The sequence below is a fragment of the Salarias fasciatus genome, chromosome 9, assembly GCF_902148845.1.
Source record: "Salarias fasciatus chromosome 9, fSalaFa1.1, whole genome shotgun sequence".
NCBI classification, from domain to species: Eukaryota; Metazoa; Chordata; class Actinopteri; order Blenniiformes; family Blenniidae; genus Salarias; species Salarias fasciatus.
This window is the reverse complement of record NC_043753.1, coordinates 16793569-16817286: the sequence shown is the minus strand read 5'-3', so window position 1 is coordinate 16817286 and position 23718 is coordinate 16793569. Positions and strand designations below refer to the sequence as shown.

The 23718-nt window shown below is 44.7% G+C and overlaps 2 protein-coding genes across 3 annotated transcripts in view; one reads left to right on the top strand and one right to left on the bottom strand.

Moving 5' to 3' along the window:
• Nucleotides 1–351: 351 nt before the first annotated feature.
• chst2b (carbohydrate (N-acetylglucosamine-6-O) sulfotransferase 2b) lies at nucleotides 352–2771 on the top strand. Its single transcript, XM_030099455.1, has one exon. The coding sequence runs from the start codon at nucleotides 959–961 to the stop codon at nucleotides 2354–2356; it is 1398 nt and encodes a 465-aa protein (XP_029955315.1). The 5' UTR covers nucleotides 352–958; the 3' UTR covers nucleotides 2357–2771.
• A 946-nt stretch (nucleotides 2772–3717) lies between these two features.
• The window catches only part of LOC115394383 (sodium/hydrogen exchanger 9-like), a 72339-nt gene continuing 52338 nt past the window's right edge, over nucleotides 3718–23718 (bottom strand). For both annotated transcript variants that reach the window (XM_030099687.1, XM_030099688.1), the window contains exons 13-16: nucleotides 12400–12445; nucleotides 10770–10825; nucleotides 5609–5714; nucleotides 3718–5511 (exon numbers count right to left, since the gene is read on the bottom strand). In XM_030099687.1, the coding sequence (XP_029955547.1) occupies nucleotides 5341–5511; nucleotides 5609–5714; nucleotides 10770–10825; nucleotides 12400–12445 (379 nt within the window). In that variant the 3' untranslated portion in view covers nucleotides 3718–5340. The remainder of the gene's footprint in view (nucleotides 5512–5608; nucleotides 5715–10769; nucleotides 10826–12399; nucleotides 12446–23718) is intronic.

Here is a 23718-nt window from a genome sequence, read left to right as displayed (position 1 = left end):
CAAAGAGAAAAAAACAAAACAAATAAACCGAGTCAGTCCTGGCACACGGAGTGGCGTGCGTCCTGAAGGGAAGGGTGGAGCATAAGTACACGGATGCAGATAATGAGCTGCCCTCTCTGAAACACAACAACAGCATCATTTTCCAGAGTCTACCATTGCTGCGATGTGTGGGAGCCGCTGCGCGTCGAGGCTGCGGACAGACGGACGCGCCGCGCGCCCTATGACGCGGCGCGGCGCCGCGCGGCGGACCAATCCGCGGCCCGGGAAGGCGGGTCCGCCGTGTCCTGTATTCTGATTGAATCGGTCCGGTTTGTATTAGTTAGACGAGCGGAGGTGCGGGACGAGAATGAATGTTTTCACGCCGGATCTGCGGGGGAAGAGGCAAGCCGCCGCCGCCGCCGCCGCTGCTGCAGCCATCGTGGCGGACGCGGAATGATTTGGAGGTGCGAGGCGCGCCGCCGCGAAACAGAGCAAAAAAAAAACAAACAAAAAAGGAACAGCGCCGTGACCGCTTTGTTGTCTGACGATGCCTGAATTTCTGCCGGGCTGCATTTTGCGAGGATGCCTCAGATGATAACTGCGCAGGGATGTCTCCGCGGAGCGTGGACAAACAGGGCGTCTGTTCCAGTCATGAAGGCTCCCTGCTTTTTGTTTTGAGCGCGGGCCACCCGCTGAATCACTGCGACGCTCGGCATGGACAACTTTAACGCGCCTCTCATCCGCCGATCATATGAAGAACATTGCGCAGTGCAGTGAAGAAGAAGAAAAAAAAAAAATCCAGCCTATATAGCTCGCTGTGGCTTCAGAAGCGGTCGTGCAGAGCCTATATTACCTAATCGGCTGGTATTCCGCTGGGCATCCGTTCCCAGTGCCGCCTGAACACACCACACAGCGCGCTGGTGCATTGTCAATGTAAGGAGCTGTGTCCAGTGGTGAGAGCCACTATCCGGGGGCACAGATGAGAGGCAAACAATATCATCAACCACTGAAGTTGACAGCGCCTTGGGAGAAGGATGCTGGCTTCGGGAGGAAGCTCAAAACCTACAGGAATCATACCAAGATAATAGCACAGCCTGGGATCGTGATGAAAGTGCTCCGCAGGAAGAGGATTGTGTTATTTATGGCCTATTTCTTGCTGCTGGTGCTTACTATGCTCAACTTGGCTAATTATAAATGGACTAAAGAGCCACAGCAGTGTAATCATCAGATGCGGAGCACCACTTATCAGAGCAGATCTGACATTCGCTTCCTGTACAGGCCCTCTCTGGCTAAAAAGAGACAGCTTATCTACGTCCTGACCACCTGGAGGTCAGGCTCTTCGTTTTTTGGGGAGCTTTTTAACCAAAATCCTGAAGTGTTCTTCTTGTACGAGCCGATGTGGCACATCTGGCAGAAGCTGTACCCCGGCGACGCGGTGTCTCTGCAGGGGGCAGCCAGGGACATGCTCAGCTCCTTATACCGCTGTGATCTGTCTGTTTTCCAACTTTACAACAGCCCCGGGGGCAAGAATTTCACCTCCTTAGGACTATTTGGGGCCACGCTCAATAAAGTGGTGTGCTCCTACCCCCTCTGCTCGGCCTACAGGAAGGAGGTGGTGGGGATGGTGGACGATAAGGTGTGTAAAAAATGCCCCCCTCAAAGCCTTAGACTGTTGGAGGAGGAGTGCCTCAAATACAACACCATAGTCATTAAGGGGGTGCGCATTTTGGACGTGAATGTGTTGGCCCCCCTCATGGAGGACCCCTCCCTGGATCTGAAGGTGATCCACTTGGTCAGAGACCCGCGGGCGGTCGCCAACTCCAGGATCAAATCCCGGCACGGCCTCATTAGGGAGAACTTACAGGTGGTCCGCAGCAGGGACCCGAAACTTCGCCGGATCCCTTTCGTGGATCCCGGCCACAAAGCCAACAAAAAGGACGGCTCGGACTACCACTCCATCGGGGCCATGGAGGTGATCTGCGACCGCACCTCCAGGACTTTGAGGACTGCCTTAAACCCGCCCAGCTGGCTGAAGGGGAAGTACATGGCCGTGCGCTACGAGGACCTGGTGGAAAACCCGGTGAAGACCCTGAGGAACATCTACCGCTTCGCCAACCTCACCACCAACCACGACATCGAGTCGTTCGCGCTGAACATGACCAGCGGCTCCAGCTCCTCCTCCAAGCCGTTCATCGTCTCCTCCAGGAACGCCACGCAGGCCGCCAGCGCGTGGAGAACAGTGCTGAGCATTCAACAGATCAAACAAGTGGAAGACTACTGCCACCACGCCATGTCCGTCCTCGGGTACGAGAGGGTCAGAACAGCCGGGGAGGCCAAGGACCTGAGCAAATCACTACTGACACACTCCAAGCTGTGAAAGCATCCTCCTCACCACCAAAGACATTTTAATTTAAACGTTCATTTTTGCATCGAGTGCCGTTTCCTCTTATTGTGGAATTAAAGCTTTACTTTCAATCAGTGTTGGAGGAGCTCTACTGGCCACATTCGGAATGTATCATGTTTCCCTCCCGTCGAGCCGCGGTCATGTTTGAAGGGACCGTTTCTTTTATACTGGTGCACTGGATGTGTTTGACAATGCAAGGCCTCAGAACAATGACTTGAATAGTGAAGTTGCAATTGTGGAATTAAAAAAAAAACAAAAAAAAAAACAACAACTAACTGTATAATTCATGTATCTTGTTATGATGACACTGCAAAGCGGATGGTTTGGGGTTATTTTTGAATGTTCAAAATCTTACAGAATATTTTTTCAGTCTCCATATTGTCTGTAATAATGAAAACAGGAGATGAATGGAGGAAAAAAAAAACAGGAGATTAAAAAAAAAACAACGAGTCGTTGCTAATGTTTTGTCAGATCTGGTTGAAGTCAGAGACAATCAGTAAATCGGGTGGTCGATGTGCCATAGGTAGAGGTGTCATCACAACAGCAGTAGAGCTTTTTCCAGGTTTTCAAAAAAAAAAACAACAGAAAAAAAAAAACGGGGGATGTTTTGATTTCTGTCACCAAGTCCTCGTAGGGATGTTATCATGCACTGTGGACTGTGTCATAACTACGGAGCTGGAAAAGTGTCTCTCAGTGTCAGTGTGAGCGGTCTGTTCAACCATTTGAAATGTTTACAATTGCTTGCTCTTATAAAAACACGTGATCTGGGAATATTGCATTGAGTAAAGTTCACAGTTGAGAAGAGACTTGTCGTAATTTTGTGCATTCTGCATTTTGGAAATGATTAAAACCACAGCGGTGGCTTGTCATGAGGTAAGATCCACCCGATTATCAGAACAACACAGTGAGTAACGATGGATGATGGAATATTCACATTGTCCTGGGAAAATACACTGATTTGTCAGAATTTTTTGCTTCAAAACGTCCTTATATTTAGCCCGACCCCTCATCATTCCAGAGCCTTCGTGCTGGAAATACGTCCCACATTTGTTGCTGTTCCCTGCAGTGCCCTGTGAAGTTTTCAGATACACAAAGCTGGGTCTGTTTACATTCAGACAGCACTCAGAAATGGGCTGTGTGTGTATCTTTCAGGTTGTTTCTGTACACATATGATTTCGACAGCATCAAACTGTTTTCACGTCTTGAAACATGTGCTGTTTACTTCCTGGCAGGTTTCTTTTTCTCTGCCTCTGTGGTATCATTTCTAGCGTTTAAATATTCCGCTGGGCACCTTTTAAGTATGTGTCTACAAAATACTACATTTAATATCTGGAGGTAATGTGCGAAACTTTATTTTTGTCAGTACAGTATCAAAACAGTAACAAAAATATGGCTGTAAAATGGGAAATACACAAATATTGAATGACTTGAAAACAAAGCTTAGACATACAGAACTCAGTGAAACACTGAGGAAAAAATAAAAACACATGAAAAGTCATCAAGGGTTTCTGATTTCAGATAGGCCTGTGTGAGTTCGCTGAGATTCACGGGCACCATCTCATTGTAATCCTGCACGATTGGCTTTGTAGAGCAACCAAAACTTTAGTGGAAAAGCTTAACATGCAGCGAGTCTCTCGACAGGTGAACGGTTTCTCCCTCCTCTGCAGCGAAAGGTGTTAAAACTCACAGGCGTGCATCTCAAAAACAGGCTTTTGTGGTTTATCAAAGCATCTGTCACATGTAGAAAAAAAGATGCTGTTTGATGTTATAAAATGTCAAACGTTGCTGATTTGATGTGTCGAGTGTCACAGATGAGCGCAGCGTACCGAAGGCAAGGCTTCTTGTATTTTTTTATTTGGAATATCCGCAAGTTGCAGAACTAATAAGTTTCCGTCCACCGTTCTCCATACCTGCCTTATTCCACTCTGAATTATCTGGAATATAAATAAGTGGCTTTGCGGTTGAACTATCTCGATAATTAAAGTGTTCCTCGGAACAATGTTATATTTACCTCTCGGTGCGAGCAAAGCGGGGACACATTTTCACAGCAAAATTAGAGCAGGAACCACAACAGGCCATTTCATACATGCAGCTGTGCAATAAACGGAAAGCCCTCACTTCAAGGACAAAAGCTTTATTAATACAAGACGCCCTGCCAGTGCATTCGCAATTGGCTAACCTTGGCAGACGGTGTTTATGCCATGAACAACACCCGGCTTCACTCCGGGGAAAAGGGGCTCTGGGATTTATAATGATGCACTCAGAGAACAAAAAGTGCAAAGTGGAATATATTATTAAAGAAGTCAGAGAAAACCTCACATGGTAATGGTATCTTTTCCAAATGCGGTTATCATGTTTAAACTTTAAGAGAATACTCTAGTGTAGGGAGATGAGGGGCGACAGAAAACACTGCAACAAAAGCTTGATAAGACGTGGTTGAAAAGGAAAGGCATAAAAATACAATTTCAGCTGATAAAAGGAACTACTGTGTCATTCAATCAGCGTATAAGTTGATGAGTAATTGTCCATAAAGGTTGAATTATGTAACCACGCAGCGGGAGGCTGCTCTGCACATAATGAATGTGTGATTTGCTCCGCTGCATTTTTGCGTTTTGGCCGGTGTGTGTCGACTGCACGGTGCACGCCGGTTAACTTTAAATTGCTCGTGTTAAACACTGTGGCGTTTCACCTCTCAAATTTCTTGAAAATGAAACCAAGAAAACCAGCAGAAAGAGCAGTGGCCTCTGTAATTGATTCCTACTGCGTGTGTGTGTGTGCGTGTGCGTGTCCTTGCATGCGTGTCGGCACATGGCAGGAGGGGAGTGTGTGACCTTTGGAGGGCCACTGTAACTCCTGCTCTGCTGTTCCCGTCGGATGCCCCGGCCGCTGACCCCCCGTTGCTGAGGGAGGCGGCGCATCACGACAGCGCGGGGGTCAGAGGTGACCCCCGGGGCCTCTCAGGCCTGCCTGACGCTCGCTGGAGCAGTGCCGAGACCCAAGTCGCCCTCCAGCAGGTCCTCATGGTGGTCTGATCCCGAGTCGCCTCCCGTCGCTGCAATCTGCTCCTCTGTTTTCTCCAAATCCGGATTGTTTTTATCTGGTTGAGTCTCACACAGCTGCTCCTGGTCCTGAACGGCGCCGGCGTGAAACAATAAGCAGAGTTTATATTCTCTGATTGCTCTCCGGAGATGTTTACAGTAAGTAGTAACGCGAGGGGAGGCTCACCTCCTGGATCTGGGGGCCGCTGAAGACCCGGGAAAACACCCCACAGCACGGCGGCAGCGAGCCGGACAGCGGGGGGGCTGCGTGTGTCAGCGCCGGCTTTAGATACCTGTGACCTTGTTAAGGCAAAGTGTCAAAGGTGTGTGAACGTCGGTGACAGGAAACAGGAAAAAACAGAACTGCCTAAATCTGACCTCAGGCCATCGAGGTATGATAGACCTAACGCAGGCCTGATGATTGTTCCATTCAGCAAAAAGGAATAAAATAGATTAAACTTGAGTATTACCGTATAGTTCAGGTGTAACACAATTATTTTTTCTCAACAGTGCACAAAATGTTGCATGTTTACCAGTGAAAATGAAAGTTGGGGATGCAGACAATAGCGATGCTGAATAGACACAACTTTCAATGCATCATTACAAAAGATCATCCTGTTCCCGCTCTGCTTTATTTACTTATTCTAAGCATGCAAACGATGGGTGGGGCGCTGGTTTTTGTTTTAGCTGCTGCTTTTGGACGCCCAATCGAGCCTCAGTGAGTCTTCTATAAAGAAATGGAAAGTGAGTCATTTCAGTGAGTCATGCGGCTACAAAACGTGCAACTCTACCATATGTTGCTCCAGGAAACTATACATAGCTCATTATATATTTCATAAAGAGGTCCTTTTTTTTAAAAATGTGTCTTGGCCATCCTGCCTGTGTTGATGCGCAAGACAATACACATCAATCAACATGTTGTCAAGAGTCCGTTTCCAGCAAGACTTCCCGTTTTTGTTTTGAAAAAGATGGAAACAAAAGAGAAAAAAAATAGAAGCAGAAGAATGACACAGCTTTCTTTTCCCGACTTTCCCGACACCACTACATCAAGCCCACATTATCCGCTGTTAAAATAATAAACATCTGTGCGGCTATATTAAGCATGCAAGCTCCCTTACGAGGTCAGTGTCAGTTTACTGTCATTAGGAGCCGACGGCTTTCCACTTTCAAGGTAATGTTCTGCACAGAGCTGGATATTAGACGTTCAAGCTTTTGCCGCTCAGGTATTTTTTTTTTTTTTTTCTTCCAGATTCTTAAGCTGTTAACATACTTAATGAACAAGTACTGGCTGAGGGCTTTTCTTAAATACCAAGGGCTTCCATGCAGCGGAGAAACACTCTGCAGAAGGAAGGCCGTTCAGGAACAGAGAAGCAGGAGGTTAGATGAAGATAAAAATAATTCACTGGGAAAAAAAAAAAAAGAAAAAGAAAAGTCTTCAAATGGGTCATTATCTCGTTTCAGGCAACTCGGTCAGTCTAACACTTGAATGGAACCAGAGGCAAGGTCAGATGTGGTTTATAAATGTGCTGAGGTGTTGATATAAAGCCGAACAGCCTCGCATATTTCTGATCGGAGCGGAGGGCAGCAGCAGAAATGACCACACTTCATGGCTGTGGTTTGCGGTGGTGTAATGGCCTCATGTCTACAAACACTCCTCACAGTCGGTGGCAGCGTGATAATTATCGTACACATCCAAAAAGCGCTTTTCAGGGCAGAATTCAGCACACAGCGGGCTGGTGATAGCCCTTGTAAAGCACTTGAATCTGCATTCTCTCCGCTACAAAAATGTGAAAATGATGGCAACCCCTTTAGCTTTCGGCAGCAAAAACGATTCAAAAATAATTCCTGCCTTGTTGCAAGAGGTAGTACTTTGTTTTTGCCCCCACGCCCTTAAATAAAAAAACATGACCTGGCACAACAAGACACTTCAGCTCCGTCATCATTTCCAAACAAAAGCGACCTTCGTCCTTCAGTGTATATCGAATATAATGTGCGATTTAGAGGTGACGCACAGTTCCCTGGCATGAGCACAAAACAACAGCGATGAGAAGGAAATGAAGTAATATGGAATTTTGGCACCAACTCTTATGATGTGGTTGTGTTATCAGAAGGAGGTTGGAATGACAGGCCCCAGTGTGAACAGGGATTATTTATAGTTCCTGAAATTAGCAGCAGGAAAGAAAAGAGAGGGTGGGAGGTAATGACTTACCGTAGGACTATAGAGCGCTTCTCTCCTATGCGGTGGCGACTCGATATCAAAAGTAATTATAAAGCCGCTTTCCGTCCCACAGTGGTGTCAGGTTGTGCGTTTGTGGGGAAACATGCTGAGTGGTTGTTTGGAGGCAGTTCCAGCCAGTGTCACAGCGAGCATCAGTCCGTCCCTCACAGCCCACACGCCACCTTTTCCTGACCTTTCCATCGGTCGTGCAGTACATGAGCGCCGCTATTTCACTTCAGCGCTGATATTCAATGCTGCTGCCCTCTATATACAGCCTGCCATAGACAGGACGTACAGTACATACTAGACAGGGGAGGGAGAGAGGGTTGCTTACTGTGTCATAAATTAAAAATCAAACTTATACAATGCAAATGCAGCATTTGGCAAAGGATCATGGTATTTCTCAAACACAACAGAAACTGCCAGCAGCACACGCTACTCTGCCCCAACTCAGAATGTTTTTTTTTCCTTTATGTTTTGCTATTGTGATGGATTACAGAACATTATAAATACATGTAACAAGTCCCAAGTCGCATAGCTGGTGTCTGTGAGACAAATCTCCATGGGTGGTCTCCTGGAAGCCAGGTTCAAAACAAAAACACCGGTCTCCACGCTGAACGGCGGCGTGTGCAAAACCACTCCAGCGGGAAAGATCAAACGGGGCTTTGAAGTCTGTCAAAATGAGCGCTTAGGAGGAAAACGCCGGTCCTAATGAGCGCTAAAGACTGAAAACGGTTAAGGAAGCAGCGATGTGTCTTTAGGACGAGCCACCAGCAGGCCAGGCAGAAACTCAATTACCTGAGCTGGTGGGAGGATTCAGGCTCACCTGGTCCGCTTCGGCGTGCAGCGGTCGTCACTGCGCCTCTCATCCAACATTTCTCTGATCCTACATTTCTATAAATTTAAATCCAAATACTTTGACTACCACAACTACCACAATCAGTTGTGATAGTTTAAGTGCCTTAATGTAATTCTGATGTTGATCTGACTGTAACCGCTCAGCCGTCAAGAGGTAAAATGGATTTCACTTATATGGTGCTTTTAATCTGCATATTAAGCCATTATGTAAGCAATATGTAGGCTTTCAGCTGTTTCCACAGGATGTGGGTGTGTTCATCGTGGTTACACAGATTGCATTGTAGTGGTATAAATCAAAGAACACGTCATCAATCCTCAGGTTGTCTTTGCGCTTAGCTGTATGGCAAGTTAACATCAACCACTTTAATTCTATTATACTTTATTAAACTGCAGGAATAATAACACAGAGGTTTCTTCTATTGGTTTCTATTGCCAAAACGCCACTCATTTCCGGTTTTGAGCAATGTTATCCCAACAATATCCGATTATAGATTTGTCCTTGGCTGTAATTCACTTTTATTGCACTTAAAATTAACACAATCCTCCATTAGATCATTACAGGAATTGTTAATATTATATTGCTTTGCAGAGGAGATGGTGTCCATAAAGTGCAGTAATGCTGTCCTTGCTGTGCCGAGGCGCAGGTCATGAGGAAACTAAGTAGTGAAATTAAATCAGCTGCAATTTAATGTAGCTTTTGTGAGTTTCCCCGAGAAAAACAATCAACAGTTTTCTCCTCAAACTAGTGAACTACGGTCCCTGCTTCCAGGAATTTGCTTCACCCTGAAGTAAACAGCAGCAGGAGTTTAACATACTGGGAAATATGTGTGTCACTACTCGGTATTTTCGCCAACAAATGGATTCAGGGATCAATAACGCTCTGTGTGCGCACTAAGACTGTAAGACTGCTGGTAGCGGCTAATTAGCTTAGTGAAATTACCAAGAAAGGAGAAACATGTTTGGTTCAGTCCAAATGTGAAGAGAGAAACAGGGAAGTGGTTGAGGTTGTGGTAAATATTGAAAAATTAAAAAAACAAAATCAAACGAGGAAGGAATCGTCCAAACTTATTCACTGTTACTATTAACACTGAAGCCCCTGCTATTAGTTCTAATAGCTCTACTGCTACACACGCACGCACGCACGCACACACACACACACACACACACACACACACACACACACACACACACACACACACACACACACACACACACACACACAAGGACAACATTTAAAATCAAGACAGCAAACAGTGTGAAGAGAGCTATCGCACACCTGCCATGAGGAATGAGGAAAAACACTGCAGAGCCGGAGCGAGGCGTTTGAAGGACGAGGAAACAAAGATAAAATAATTGAACACCCGGGTAAAACACCAAGGCCTTATTAAAAAAAAAAAAAAGGGGGGGGGCTTAATGAAAAAAAAAAACTAGACAAAGAGAGATTAATATAATACTAAAATGAGGCATGATAAAAAACTAAATATTGGTACAAAGAAAAAAGGTATTGCCGCTGCTGCTGCTGCCACACGACCACTGTTACAACTGCAAAAATTACAATTCCCACAACTACAATCACTGCTCTTATAATATATCTTAAATAAACATTTGGATTAGTTGTTATATACATAAAACCTGCAGAAAATAAGTGAATTACAGATAAAACTTAAAGACAAATAGCAGACAGGTGAGGAAGGAAAACTTCGAGGAAACTAATAAAATGCAATAAAAACCCATGTGAAAATAAAATATGTAACTACATAAGTGGAGATAATAAAGTAAAGGAAGGACAATAAAAGGATAATGTAAAAGACATTAAAGAAACAAGACACACACAGAGGAGTGAGTCCATAAAACCTGGTGTGGAGACATGATTTAAAGCACGGCTCGTAAATGTAAATGTAGTGGTGATGATGAATGGCTGACTCACAGGATAAAGTTTCACCTTGGCCCTGAACGCTGATGTCCTGCGATCAGTTCAAATTAAAAAAAAACCAAAAAAAACCCACTTGTTTCAAATAAAAAGCATCTCATTCTTCACCTTCGATGGAATTGTGGTTATATGCATAAAGAAATCTTTTAAATACATGCATGAACACATGTTGTGTAGAACAGGAGTGAATGCAGGTCACTTGTTTTTTTTATAATATTTTTTTTTTTCAACGGCTCTTGTAATGCAGCACTCTCTAGTGCTGATCCACAGACCGGTGCATTAACTATTGTGAGCGCACGCAGATGTGGGAGTGCTGCGGAGAAGAAAGCGGTGAAAGGATACTTGCAGTCCAGATGGTGCCACAGGCCTGGTGTTGTGTCTGGCCTGCCCGTATCAACCTGTAGACCATGAGAGAACCAGTGTTAGCCGTTGACACACAAAGGCCCTCTGAGTCGGCTGTGAGCGCCGCCTGATTGAGATGCTGAAAACCGGCACCGCTGCGTGGTCAGCGGGGCCATATCCAATGACCTCTGCTTGCGCAAGTGGGACCTCAAGACCTCGTGCTCATATTGGAAAATCCTGCTTCCAAAAAGACGGAGTCATCCCCAGAGATCCATTCCCGCCCCGGTAAGAACATGCCCCCAGCTGTCCCTGTCTGGACCCGCATCCCGGGCCAAGTTACATCTGATCCATTTCCATAAGAAAGAAACCTTGGCCCTTCCACTGGGACCCCCCCCCAAACCTTGATCCACTCACAGCGAGCAGGTAAGAGCCAGGTCAGATAAGTAGATGAAAGAGAGAGCATGGAGCTGCTGGAGTGGGTGATGATAGGGTGGAACTGTTGTGTGTGGGCAGATCTGCCTGCGCAAAAAAAAAAAAAAAAAAAAAGATGCTCAGAAAGCCTGTGTTCCGGCTAGGATGTGGCACAGACCATTATTTAGGAGGAAGCGATAGTTTTATTTCCTCCCAGAGAACTTGTCTCCTCTTTGATGCCATGCGATGTTTCAGTAAACAGCCGACATGAGATTAAAGGGTCGGGGCCCGTTATGTGTCAGCGGGAGAGGATGTCGGGAAACGCTGTAAATCCCTCCAAAGTACAGTGTGTGTAAAAATGATAGATGTCGGTTAACCCTGGTCATGTGCAGCCGCCTCCGAGCGAAAACCTTTAAAAGGAAAAGGAAGCTTTGCAGTTTATTGTTTAATGGTGCTTTTTGCCTTCGATAAATTTCTACAGTTTGTCAGAGGCGTGATTGTAAGATTGTTTGTAATTTACAGGATATGGCTTCCAATTCCAAGACCATCACTTCATCCAAATCACAAATCAGTGTCGCAGGGTGCTGGAGACAATCCCAGCAAACCGTGGACGAGGCAGAGGACAAACTGGGCGAGTTGTTAATGCATCACAGAGAGAGAGAGAGAGAGAGAGAGGGAGAGAGAGAGGGAGAGGGACAGTCACACACTCACCTGCAGGCAATTCAGAGCCTCCAATTAGCTCCAAATACAAGTTTTGGGACTGTGGGAGGAGAAAATTCATGCATGCCTCCGGAAAGGTCCATCATGGACTCAAACACACAACATTTTTGCTATGAGGCCAGAGTACAAAAAAAACAACAAACATATATCTGGTGGATACTGGTAGAGAGAATCTCAGACTTTACTGATAGCAGCTTCCTTTAATGTACATAAAACATATTTTATTGAGCTCTTTTTCAAAGATGACTTTGCAATATGTGTGATAAGTGCAGTTATTTATGATTCCAGCAGACAGCCTGACACACTTTTTTTTCCGCTCTTCTGAACAGAGATTGTGTTTTGTCTGCAGACTTCTGGCTCAAAGTTGATGAGAAAATTCTATTAAAAAACTGCACGAACTATGAGAGTATATAAGTTCAAAAAAAAACAAAAAGGAAAAATATAAAGGCCCATCAAAAGGATTAAATAGTCTTAATAATGACAGTAAAGTGCTTTTTACCTCAACCGACAGGTCCTGTGGATTTTCATCTTCATCCGCCCCCACTCTGTAGTAAAAGAAAAAAGTACAGTCAAACTCTGACTTGATATAATGAAACTATAAAGAGACAGATAAATCCCTAAGGTTTCGCTCTCCACTAAAGCTTCATCTGTTTGAACAGCCAGTCTAGTGCTGCATGGAACTCTGCAGAGCAGGTGAAAATTGGGGTAAAACACAGCTCGGTTTTAACGTGACCTTTCAAACGGATTCATCAAAATCAGCCTCGTCTTCCACATCACACAAAGAAAATGTCATCTGTGGAAACCTTTGATAAATGACAAAACAGCGCCGCAATCACGCTTGATTTCCTGCGTTGCTGCTGTTATTATCCCATCAAGGTGTGGACCTCATCTTTGTTACAACAGGGGCTGGAAGAGAGGCCGAGCAGCTGTGCTCACTCTCAATTAAAATAAAACAACTAGACAATGGCCAATGACAGCCTAGTGAGCCACTTCATCAGGACAAGAGAGAGAGAGAGAGAGTGTGTGTATCAGCGCTGTATTGTGTGTTAACTCACAATCAGTTGCATTTTCTTCCATCCCCAGAGGTAGAAAGCAAGAAGGCATTTAACCAGACTTTTAAAGATTTTATGTTTTATTTGAACTTCAGACATTTAACTGAAAGACTTTCTTAAAACCACTCAGTATTAAAAATTCAATAAAGTTGAATTATCTATTTGTAATGTGTGCAGCATACGTCCATTCAAGTAAAGAAGTTAAATCAGTGATTCCCTTTCTCCGAAGTCTTTTAACTAATCTGTACTGAAGTGCAGAATGTGAGTACTTTTCCCATTTCTGTCATTTGAACAATTCCAGCTATTTCATACAAACTCATTTGCAGCTCCCAGCACCTTCAGCATCGGGCTGTAAAAACCACTCGGGAGCATAAAAAGGAGGTGGAGAGCGAGACGGCTGAGGAGGCCAGTTCCAACAGGTCAGCAGGTACCTCTAATAGCCCGGCATTACTGCCGAGAACATTTTGAGATAGCGCACTGTTATCACAGTGTTCTCAGACTGTCTGAGAGTGCGTGTGTGTCGACGTGCACGTGTGCCTTTTGAATGTGCTAAGGGAAAAAAAAAAACTTTTACTGAGCGCTCTCGGCAAAAAAAAAAAAAAAAAAACACAACAGAGAGATTCTCATCAGAGCATTAGTGCGCAGCGGCTGCTTATGGTTGCCCATGATTTTGATTTTCCAGCCTTCCCTCCACAATCCGTCTCTCTGTCGGTGTTTGTCTCGACCGTGCTTCAGTGTCTCCCTCTCAGATAATTTCTCCTCCTGTTATTGCTTCTTAAATCCTCGCTTTAGTCTGGTTTTGTACACAGAGCAGCGGAAGCGATTGCACTGCGCCGCTGCGCCGCGCCGCACAGATCCGATGGTGTGAAACCCTCCTAAAGAAAACAGTCTGGACATGACTGTACTTGTCAACTCAATTGATTTTGATGCTGGTTGTGACACATCCCAACAAATACATGCTGGTGCAATTTCTGTTATTCTGTCCAGTATTTAACCAACCCAGCTTTGTTTCTTGCTAATACAATCATAAATCTTTCTTTTTTCAGTTTCTTAAGTTGCTTGTCTCTTCCATTTTTGCAACCAATCATCAACTCTGTTTGCTAATTTGCCTCCATTTCTATCTGCTCAATATCCATTTCCCTCCCTCAGATCACTCTTTATCACCTCCCACCTCTTCTTAATTCCGTTTGTTCTCTCCCACCGCCGCCTTCCAGCTCCACTCTCTATTTCCTGCCCACCGCATGGATACATTCCTGCGAGCTCGGCCGCAGAAGCGGTTAACTGCGGCGCCGAGCTCGGAATTGTGCTGAAATTTTCACGGGGACGGCGGCAAAGAGCAGCACGGGACGCATCTCTGCCGTGTTACGCAATGCTCCGGGGTCGTGGTGCAAAGTATTGTGGGAGAACCTCCTGGACCGGGCAGGCTGTGACAGGCACCAGCGGCCTGCGCCCGCGAGTGACGCATCGCCCTCAGCGGGTGGGATGCATTCCACGGCGACAGGCTGTGTCACCAGGCTCGGCTGACGGAGAGAGGAAAGAGCAGGGGAGGTGCGATGAGACAAAAGGGAACGCAAGCCGAGAGGGCCAAAAAAAAAAAAAAGATGGGGTGAAGAAATGAAGCCAAACAGAAAAACTGGTCCCTTTTTTTTTTTTTTTTTTTTTTTTTCTCCCCCGTGAGTGTGATGGAAGATAATCCAAGGTGATACGACAGTGACAGAAAGAGCTGGCGCTCGGCTTGTGAATGTGTGCCGAGAAGCGGGGAAAGGAGAGCGAGACGACGAGCAATTGAAAGACGACGCGCTCGGAGACGGGACAAGACAGACACAAAAGAGATTAGGAGAGAGTGGTGGGCCCTCTCAGCGCCCGTGCCAGAGAGCAACAAAGAGATAACAAGGCGGGCCAGGGAGTGTTTTGTGAGCAGGGCGACAGTCTGCTTTGTGTCTTGGGGAAAATATTTCGCTGTCAGCTGGTGTCCTCCAGCTGCTTTTCCTTTTAAATTGAGGCGACCCCCGTGGACTGCTAACCTTATCTTCGATACACTGGCATCCAGTGAAGACAAATCATGTCCAAACCAATCCAACAGTTCAGACAAACCAAATCTGTGAATTAGTGGAAGTGTGGAGCCACAGTGGCGAAGAAAAGAAAGCGCAACAGAAGAGAAAAGTCTTTAAATTGTGCATAAATTGATATATATACTGCAGGAACCTAGAGGCTGAGACCACAGGCGAGTAATACTGATGAAATGAGCCTCTGGAATTAGAACGGACCACGAGCAGGTTGACAGTTCCTCACAGAGAAACAGAACATCAGGGAAATGATTTAGCGTCTCCGCTTGACCCAACATGCATGCACCTGCATTGACAGAAGCCAGAACGCACAGCGAAAATCAACAAAAGCACAGTGAGAACATGTAAATAAGTCCAGTTCCATTTCCATTAGAGTAAACCCAGCGTGACGCAGCGCTTTAGATAGTATTTTCACAAGTTCTCGGAAACGTTGTTATTATTGTAAACACAATCATCCTGTGGGGCATTTCTTGTGCTTTTTTCGTTGTTGGATTTTTCTTCTCTAATACTAGCAGTAAAACGGAAGAGTTACACACTGAAATTGCTGCAGAAGTCACCCACGCACACCTATGAAGACTTCCTTAAAAGTTAATATTTCCACAATACCTTGCAGAAAGGAGGAAGAGCAAAATAGCTTGGCCTTGAGCAACAACGCAAGTGTGTGTGCGTGTGTGTGTGTGTGTGTGTACAAGCAGATGTGTGGCTACGTCTCTGCAGCTTTGTTATCAAACCAGCTGACAGTGGTGGGCTGATAAAGCTGAGCTTGCTGTGCTGCAGACAAATCGAACACGAAGCCTCGGGAGAGGACATCGCAGCATCAAACAGACGACTACTATACATATGTGGCTCATTTAGAATCTATTTTCATGCCTTGGAGGGAGTTTACAGGTAGAACATAGCTTCTTGAGAAATTTTCCAAAGGATGCAATTAGCAGCACGAGTTAAAATACATGGATTAAATTGTTCCTGAGGTGAAAAAGTCGAGTAGCTTGTACTCAATAGGCAAGGTAAATTAAGCTATAGCAAGCTACGGCATGTGCTGTTTCCTTCTGTTGCTGCTCAGAGTGAGGAGGAGGTTGAGAAAAATCAAAATAGGTGGAGCACGGAGAACTGAAAACAAGGAGAATCAGTCTCTCACAGGGATTGCGTTTTCTCTGTACTCTGAGTTTGGACAAGAGGGAAGCAGTCAGTCATATTTCCAGCTTCCTGTTTGCAAATCCCATCCCGCTGTTCTTCTCACCGGGGACAAACTGAGACGACTGCGAACGCTCTGCAGAAAAGGATACCAGAGCCAGCAGCTCTGACACCATGCAAAACACATTCCTAACACCGTGCACAAGTTTCTGCACTGTCGCTGAATATCTCGTCTCTCTCAAGGCAGTTTTTCAAATGTCATGCTGAAAAATGAAATCTGGACTGATTAGTCAATTCTGATCACTAACAAACCGCAAAACAGGCACTTTTATTAACCACCAGCTGTGTCAAACTCATTTTTAGTGAAGGGAGAAACGACAGAGACACATGCAACAATGGCTCATATGCACAGTCATCTCACATATTGTCGTCAAAGTATTCTTCTGTTCCCATTAATCCAGGTGAAGATCAAAGGAAGCTGAGGTTCATCCCAGTTGACTGTGGATCGAGCACATTGCACACAGGGACAGTCGCTCTTACACAAACTCATTCCATAGCCCACGTCTAACTGAACGGAGGTGCAGGAGCACCTGAAGAAACCTGAATCAGGAACAAACTGCACGCAGAAAGGTCTCAGGATGGTATAGAACCAGAACTAGAGGAGTGTTAATCAGTAGTCCTGCAGTGAGTCACCATACGTTTTAGGATCATGGACTGTAACGCCGGTTGTCAGCTTCTACACTCTTTTCATTAATTCAGAAATAAAGCATAATGATTCATTTATGGAAGGGCAGCTAAGATTAAGAAAATAATAATAATAATAATAAAAAAAACGACTAAACAATGCATTCATCAGAATCTGCAGTGGTATCAAGAAATCTTGATAAAAGATACAGGAACTCCAGTACAAAGTAAGATTTGTGCCTGAAAACATAATCAGACAATTCAAACTGTTGAGAAAGAGAACTATAACTGAAAACATTTCTTATAAAAATTCTTAAGAAAATGAAAAAATAATGTTTTAAAATCTATTCTTATAATTTGTGTTAGTAATGGAAAAAGTATTTGGTTCATTGTGTAATTCCAACAGTTTGACAAACCTCTGACAGTATAACAAAACATTTAAATCTGCAGCCTCATGCTTCTGTTTGAAATAAAAGACTTGTCAGTCTGTTTGTCACTGCGGTTTTGCGTCCAAAGATAACAGATCAGACGTTGTGGCATGCAATAAGAATCCGAGTGTTTCACTCAAAACAGCCTCTGCGGTCCGACTGCAGATGTCGTGAGAAAGTGGAACAAAACGCTCCCACACACACAGATGCATTCTCACGACCTCAGCTGTGCAGCGCGATCATGTCCACAGCCTCGTGCAAAACGGGCAGACGCCAAGACCTCACAGTGTTATTATTATACTGCACATTGCAGCAGATCATGTGGAGGTGAAATCATTTATTGTCTCATAGTGTTTCAGTACTGGCCACAATCTATTTCTAATATAAACAACACAATAGCAACAGAAATTAAACCACATTTGCGTCCAACCAGCGAGAAATAAACACAACCCCGCTGTGTGGCCATTTATATGAATTTAACAGTCCTGAACAAAGAAATAAACATGAAAAACATATTTTATATTCCGTAAGAAATATATATGAGAACATTTTTATTCAGTTCACACAAATCTGTATCACTGCATATACATTGTCATGAATTCGATGTGCAGAATGCGACGTTGCTCAGTGTTATTGCACCGCGATGGATGAGCAGAATGGGTAATACAATGCAAGATCAGCTTCCATCACTTCATCGCTTCCGAAAAAAAAAGGAAAAAAGGGTATTTCATAAATGTCCAAGTCTCTGTCTGTAAAATGTAGGTCAAGTGACAAAAGCCTAGAGTAAGAATCACACTGTCTCTGCAGCTTTAACCTAAATTCCACATCACTTGAGCTGGTATAAAAATACAGCTGCAGAATAATAAGCGTGTATTCGTGTATGAACGTGTGCTTTATTAGTGATATTAGGTGGCTGTGCACAGCATTGAGAGAAAGGTTTATCGCCTCATGGTGAGTCTTTTGGTAGATATTTCATCCAACCTGTCAGATTTTTTTTTTTTTTTTTGCCTTCACTTTCTGCGATACAGCACACTGATGAATAATCAACCATTCAACAGATGTCCAAACATTACGGTGTCATTGCTGTTGTTCGAACAGACGTTAGACAAATGTGACCAGAAATCACTGAAACGATAAAACTCCGACTCGGATTTTGCATCTCGCTACGACTTGAAACAAACCTCGTTGACAGCATCGGCACGTTGACATTTTTACCGCTCTCCAGCTTTTCTCTGACACATTTACATCCAACAACCTCGCAGCCCTGGTTGGAAGCCGCTGCTTTTATTCACTCATTAACTTGCTTGAAAAAGATGAGTGAATGAACGAAAAGACCGCAGTCAAAACACATTTTTACATACCCTCTGAAGCTCTGCACCGTCGGTCCAAATGCAGAATTATCTGATAATAGGTGCACAGCATCCTTCAGGAATAGCTCGACATAGTGAAAATAGATACTAAATAGATGCTTTCTTGGAGAGAGATATGATTAGAAAATCAATAGCACTCTAATGTTTGGACACCAAATATAATAAAACCTCCGTCAGCAGTCAGCCGATATTTGTTTAGTGACTGTAAAAAAAGGGGGGAAGCAGCTTCGGATGCAGTGTCTGGGGGTAACAATATCCACTCAGAAACTCACAAATTAAATCTATTAAATCTTTAAATCTATATATATAAAAAAAAAAACAAATACACAAAAAATAAATCAGTGCTGAGTGTGTGTCTTAGTCGACGGCTCTCCTTCATGTTCTCACTGCCTTATATAAAGACATCTCACCACGGAGGATGACAGCCATCAGTGTTTCAAAGCGAGTGAATAGCGGGACGGGAGCCTTTAAGCGTTTCAGCCAGCTGAATCACGGCGGATGGCCAAGGACAGTTGGGAACAGAAGAGGCAGTTCGAGCCAAAGATATTATTATCACACAGATTTCATTTTCCCGCTCGCCGTTCACTGTTCACCTGGATGTCTCGGCGCGACACGGGGAAACAGTTTAAACTCAGCCTGGTGGATTTTGGGCATGGAAGCAATTGGGTGGATAACAATCAGTACCCGAGAGGATAAAATTTTAACATCCAGACAGATAACACTTTAAGTGAGTATTACACTTCCTTGAACACACATTCTCAGTGTTTCCAGAGGGGGAATGGGTGTTGTTAGTGACGGGAATGAGTGTCCAACTGTAATTTATCACCAAATCAAAGCCATGATTCAGTACTACTTCATATTACCAAAGAATTTATTCAGTTTGTTGGAGGATTTCATAAGTGTCCTGTGTGAACAGTGCTGTGTCTGTGAGTACTTACAGGAAATTTGGAGGTGAATCATTGATTTCCAAGCGGGATAAAGTCATTGGACTTTTGTCCAATATTAACTTACACTGACTGGAATGAGGCAACATCACAGACTTGGCCTCTTTCACTGTTTCTTTGGAAATCTATCCAAGCAGTGCAGACATACGATAGCGATTCAGAGAGCTTTTTAAACACTGTAATTGGGAAGTCATGCTGTAAAAGTAAATATGAAAGAATTCAAGCAAGTCCATGTAGTTTTTAAAACCTCAGATGTTTACACTTTCCCATCAGCAAGAAGACTTAACGACTGCATTGAAGTGTAAACTGTACTCAAGCATGTGCTTGTCACGCTCTAATGGGGCCAGTCAGGCCTTCGCTGACTGGCTCAAAAACCTCAACTTGTCTAATGACTGTTAATGACTGGGAGAGTGTTTGACTGATAAAGCCTCCATTTCCTGTTGCTTAAGGGGGAAACTGCAAAAAAAATCCGAATGAAAGGCTGTGGTCAGTCCAAACCGACCAGTCAAAGACGAATAAGTTAATCTTTCAATAAGCGGAGAACTAATTGACGGGCATTTTTCCTGCGAGTCTTGTTTAGCTGCAAGATCATTCATAACTGTGAGCCAGAACAAATCCTTTAGCACAGCCTTATTTCCCCTTTTCATCTTCCTTTCTCACTCTTGCCGAGACTAGCTGAAGGATATGAGATCAAATGTCTCCTTTCTGATAACACGGGTGGATTTCTTTCATGGCGGGCTCTGGGGGACGTCTCGAAGCCAGCGTTTGGAAGTCACATATTGGACGGTGCTTTCTCTCTTTGTTGTGTAGGATCAAGGGTTATGTCTGCTCGGCAGCGCCGTGTCGTCACAAATGAAGTCCCACAAACAGTTTCTGGGTTATATGTGACAAATATGTAGCTTCCTGCTGAACTAAATTCCTAATCCCTAAATAGTTTGCGTGAAAATTGACCGCTACGGTCTGATTCTGTGAAAAAGCACTTTATCTGAAGGCCGACAGAGATTACTGAACCTTGACTGGACTGTTTAAACTGGACGGCAGTGTGGTGCAGAGGTTAGCGCTCTTATCTCACGCTGACATATAAACAGTTTAATTCTGGGCTTTGGGAACATTCCGCGTTGATACTGCATGTTCTCCCTGTGCAAGGATGGGTTTTCTTCGGTCAATGCTATGATGGATGAAGGAGCGCGGAAGTTGGCTCGGATGGTCGTCATGAACCGTCGCTTCTGCTTCTAGGCATCCGATACTGCAGTATTTTCCTGAATCCATTACTGTGCTGCCCATCAGTCAGACGGTTCTGAGAAATGAGATGTGTCATCGCAGTGTTTCACACCTCCCTCCTCAAGCTACACTGAGCTGATACAGTCCTAACCTATAGCGATGCACAGACGCACGTGTTCCTGCTGCATGTGTAGACTGGGATAGTTGTCAAGCAAATCATCAAACGGACTGTCTTCCAACTGCTTACTCATCTGCTGCCTCGACGTCCCCCCCCCCCCCCCCCCCCCCCCCTCCCCCCCATTTTTGTACCCTTCCTCACAAAGCCGCCGCCGCTGCTGTGGGGGAGATTGTTCTCTATATGTAGGTGCTGATGAAATTTTGAGGGCAAGTGGTGAATTATTTAAGAGGGAGGATTATGAAAGCAGCTTCTTGGCGCGTTGCTTGAGGGTATGAATCGATATGAGCCCTCCCCAACCTTCCCCACCACCACTGCCCCCCCCCCCCCCCCCCCCCCCCCCCCCCACCACCCCCACCCCCCTCTCTTTTTTTTTGCTCTCCCCTCAAACCACAGACTCTCTGAACAGAAGTCCAGACACATGGCCACGGGACAGGGCAGGCTGGACAGCCAGATGCACTGTGCCCGTCTGAGTGAGAGGCTCCATAAAACACAGTGCATGAGAGAACGGGCAGAAAAATGGAGGGATTGTTTATCTGTAAGCGTGTGAGACGTACAGAAGGGTCTAATTCAGACTGACCACATGCACCAGAACAGATGGCTCACTCTTGGCCTGCCAAGTCTATTCTTCTTTTCCTCGGCGGAGCGGCGGGGGTCGAACAGTCAGCGGGAGTGGAAAATAAGGCAGCGGCTCCCTAAGTACAGATGTGGAGCACATCGATGTAAATTTCTGAGGGTGAAGTCTCAATCTGAGCTGGTTATGTAACAGTTTCTTCGATGAAGATTTGATTGCACGGGCATGATTTTATGCGGTGCGAACGCTGGGAGGCTTTCAGACCCGGACAAACGGCCGCGTTCTCTCACTCCGTCTCTTATTGCGCTTGATTGTCTCTTAGCGAGTTAGTCCGCGATCTGCATCCGCTCCACTCTCTGTGGCCCCCTCTCGTACACATGCCGACGCCTCCATTCTCTCCGTGCGTGTGCTCATTCTGCTCAACCATTAAATTTGTCTCTCTTTCTCATCTGTGCATTGGGAGTCCACGTTTGGCCGCTGCTGCTCTATCTCCCTCTCTATCCCTCGCTCTCTCTCACGCCAATGATTTCCTGACTTAAGAACAAGCAATTGGGACCAAACGCTGCATGGATTTCACAGCATCGACCAAAAGGCAAGTGGACAGGTTTCAGCCTTGTGGCAGACTTAGCATTCAGAGCAGAGTGTGACATCCTTCCAGAGGCGGGCAGAGATCATAAAACAGCTCAAAGGGACGACACAGTGTTACCTTACCTGGTATCACAGTTTGCAAGTGCCTTGAAAATACTCCGAGGAGACAAAGAAAGAGCAGCACATCAGTGCCGGAATAAATGTCATCCTTGTAGACGCTGGCGTTTCCCCCCAACAAATAGGTCTGATTTTGCGAAAAGTCAAAATGTCAAAAAACGCATCAAAATAATTAACCGAGCTGTCTTATCTGAATAGCATTTAGATGTTCAATTTGTTTTTTTTTTTTATTAAGTTCATATTTAGCAGAACCAGAGGCATGACTGGAGAGGAAGTGTCAGACAGTCTGTGTTCCACTTTGATCCTGAGTGAAATATTCCAGCAACCTGCCAGGTGGACGGCTACGAAAACGTTCTGCTCACGTTAATGACTCTCAGAGATCGACTCCGGCTGACTTTTCCTCCAGTGCCACCTGGAGGCTCGTGCCTTTGGATCAGAGTGACAAATCATGACATCCGTCAGATAGACCACTGGAAACCTGATGCTTAGATTCCCTCAGGATGAATCATACCACTTCTTTGTCTCTCATCAAATGCCAATATCAGGCCACAGTTCATATTCATCAATCACTCTGGACTACAACCAACTAGCATGTTGGAAAAGGGTGCAAAACGAACAGAAAATAGAAGCATTCATCATAAAGTTGTATTTTATTCCCAGTATTACAAAAACAAGAAATTCTCCTCCAGCAGTTTCTTTCATTTGTGCCGCTGACTTTCTTTTATAAAGTCTTTTGCCGCCATCAAATTCAAAGTGTTTGTTAAATCAAACTTTCAAATGACTTATTTTTAACATTTGATATGTTGTTTACTCTGCTCCACATTAAGACTACAACAGAATTGAAACAAACCCTATCAATGGTTTTTGATTGGGGCTTTCATTATGGTTTAAATTGTGCTTCCAGGTAATTTTAATAAGCTGTAACAAGTGAGACAATTGAACCAGTGTTTTTTTGCAGCCATATTAATGGGAATTCATTGCCCTGCATGTTTCTAGATGCATGCCTGATTCATAAGATCATCCAGCCGTACAGAATTATCTAACTTGAGGTTGCCGGAGCCGGAGCTAATCCCAGCTGACTCAGAAAACACAAAGCGATGCGATAATCACACACGCATGTTCACACCCATTAATCTCAGGCTCATGTTTTTGGACTTTTAGAGGAACTCAGAGGACCAAGAGAAAAACCCACATGTGCAAAACATGAGCCGGAGAACATTTTTCTAGATCATCACTTTGTAAAAGTGCAGCTTCACAGAGTTTTCTGACATTCTGTGAAGGAATTTCAAATGTTCTTGTGTGAGGTTGTGCTGCGCTTTGGCAGAGTTGACAAAATTTCAGACCATAAGAGTCTCTCATGTTTCCTGACCCTCTTATGTTGAAATCCACATTCCGCATACTGGGTCAAATATTTTCATAATCACTCTTTTTTCCCCCTCCCTGCATATTTTTGTCACCATCCCTC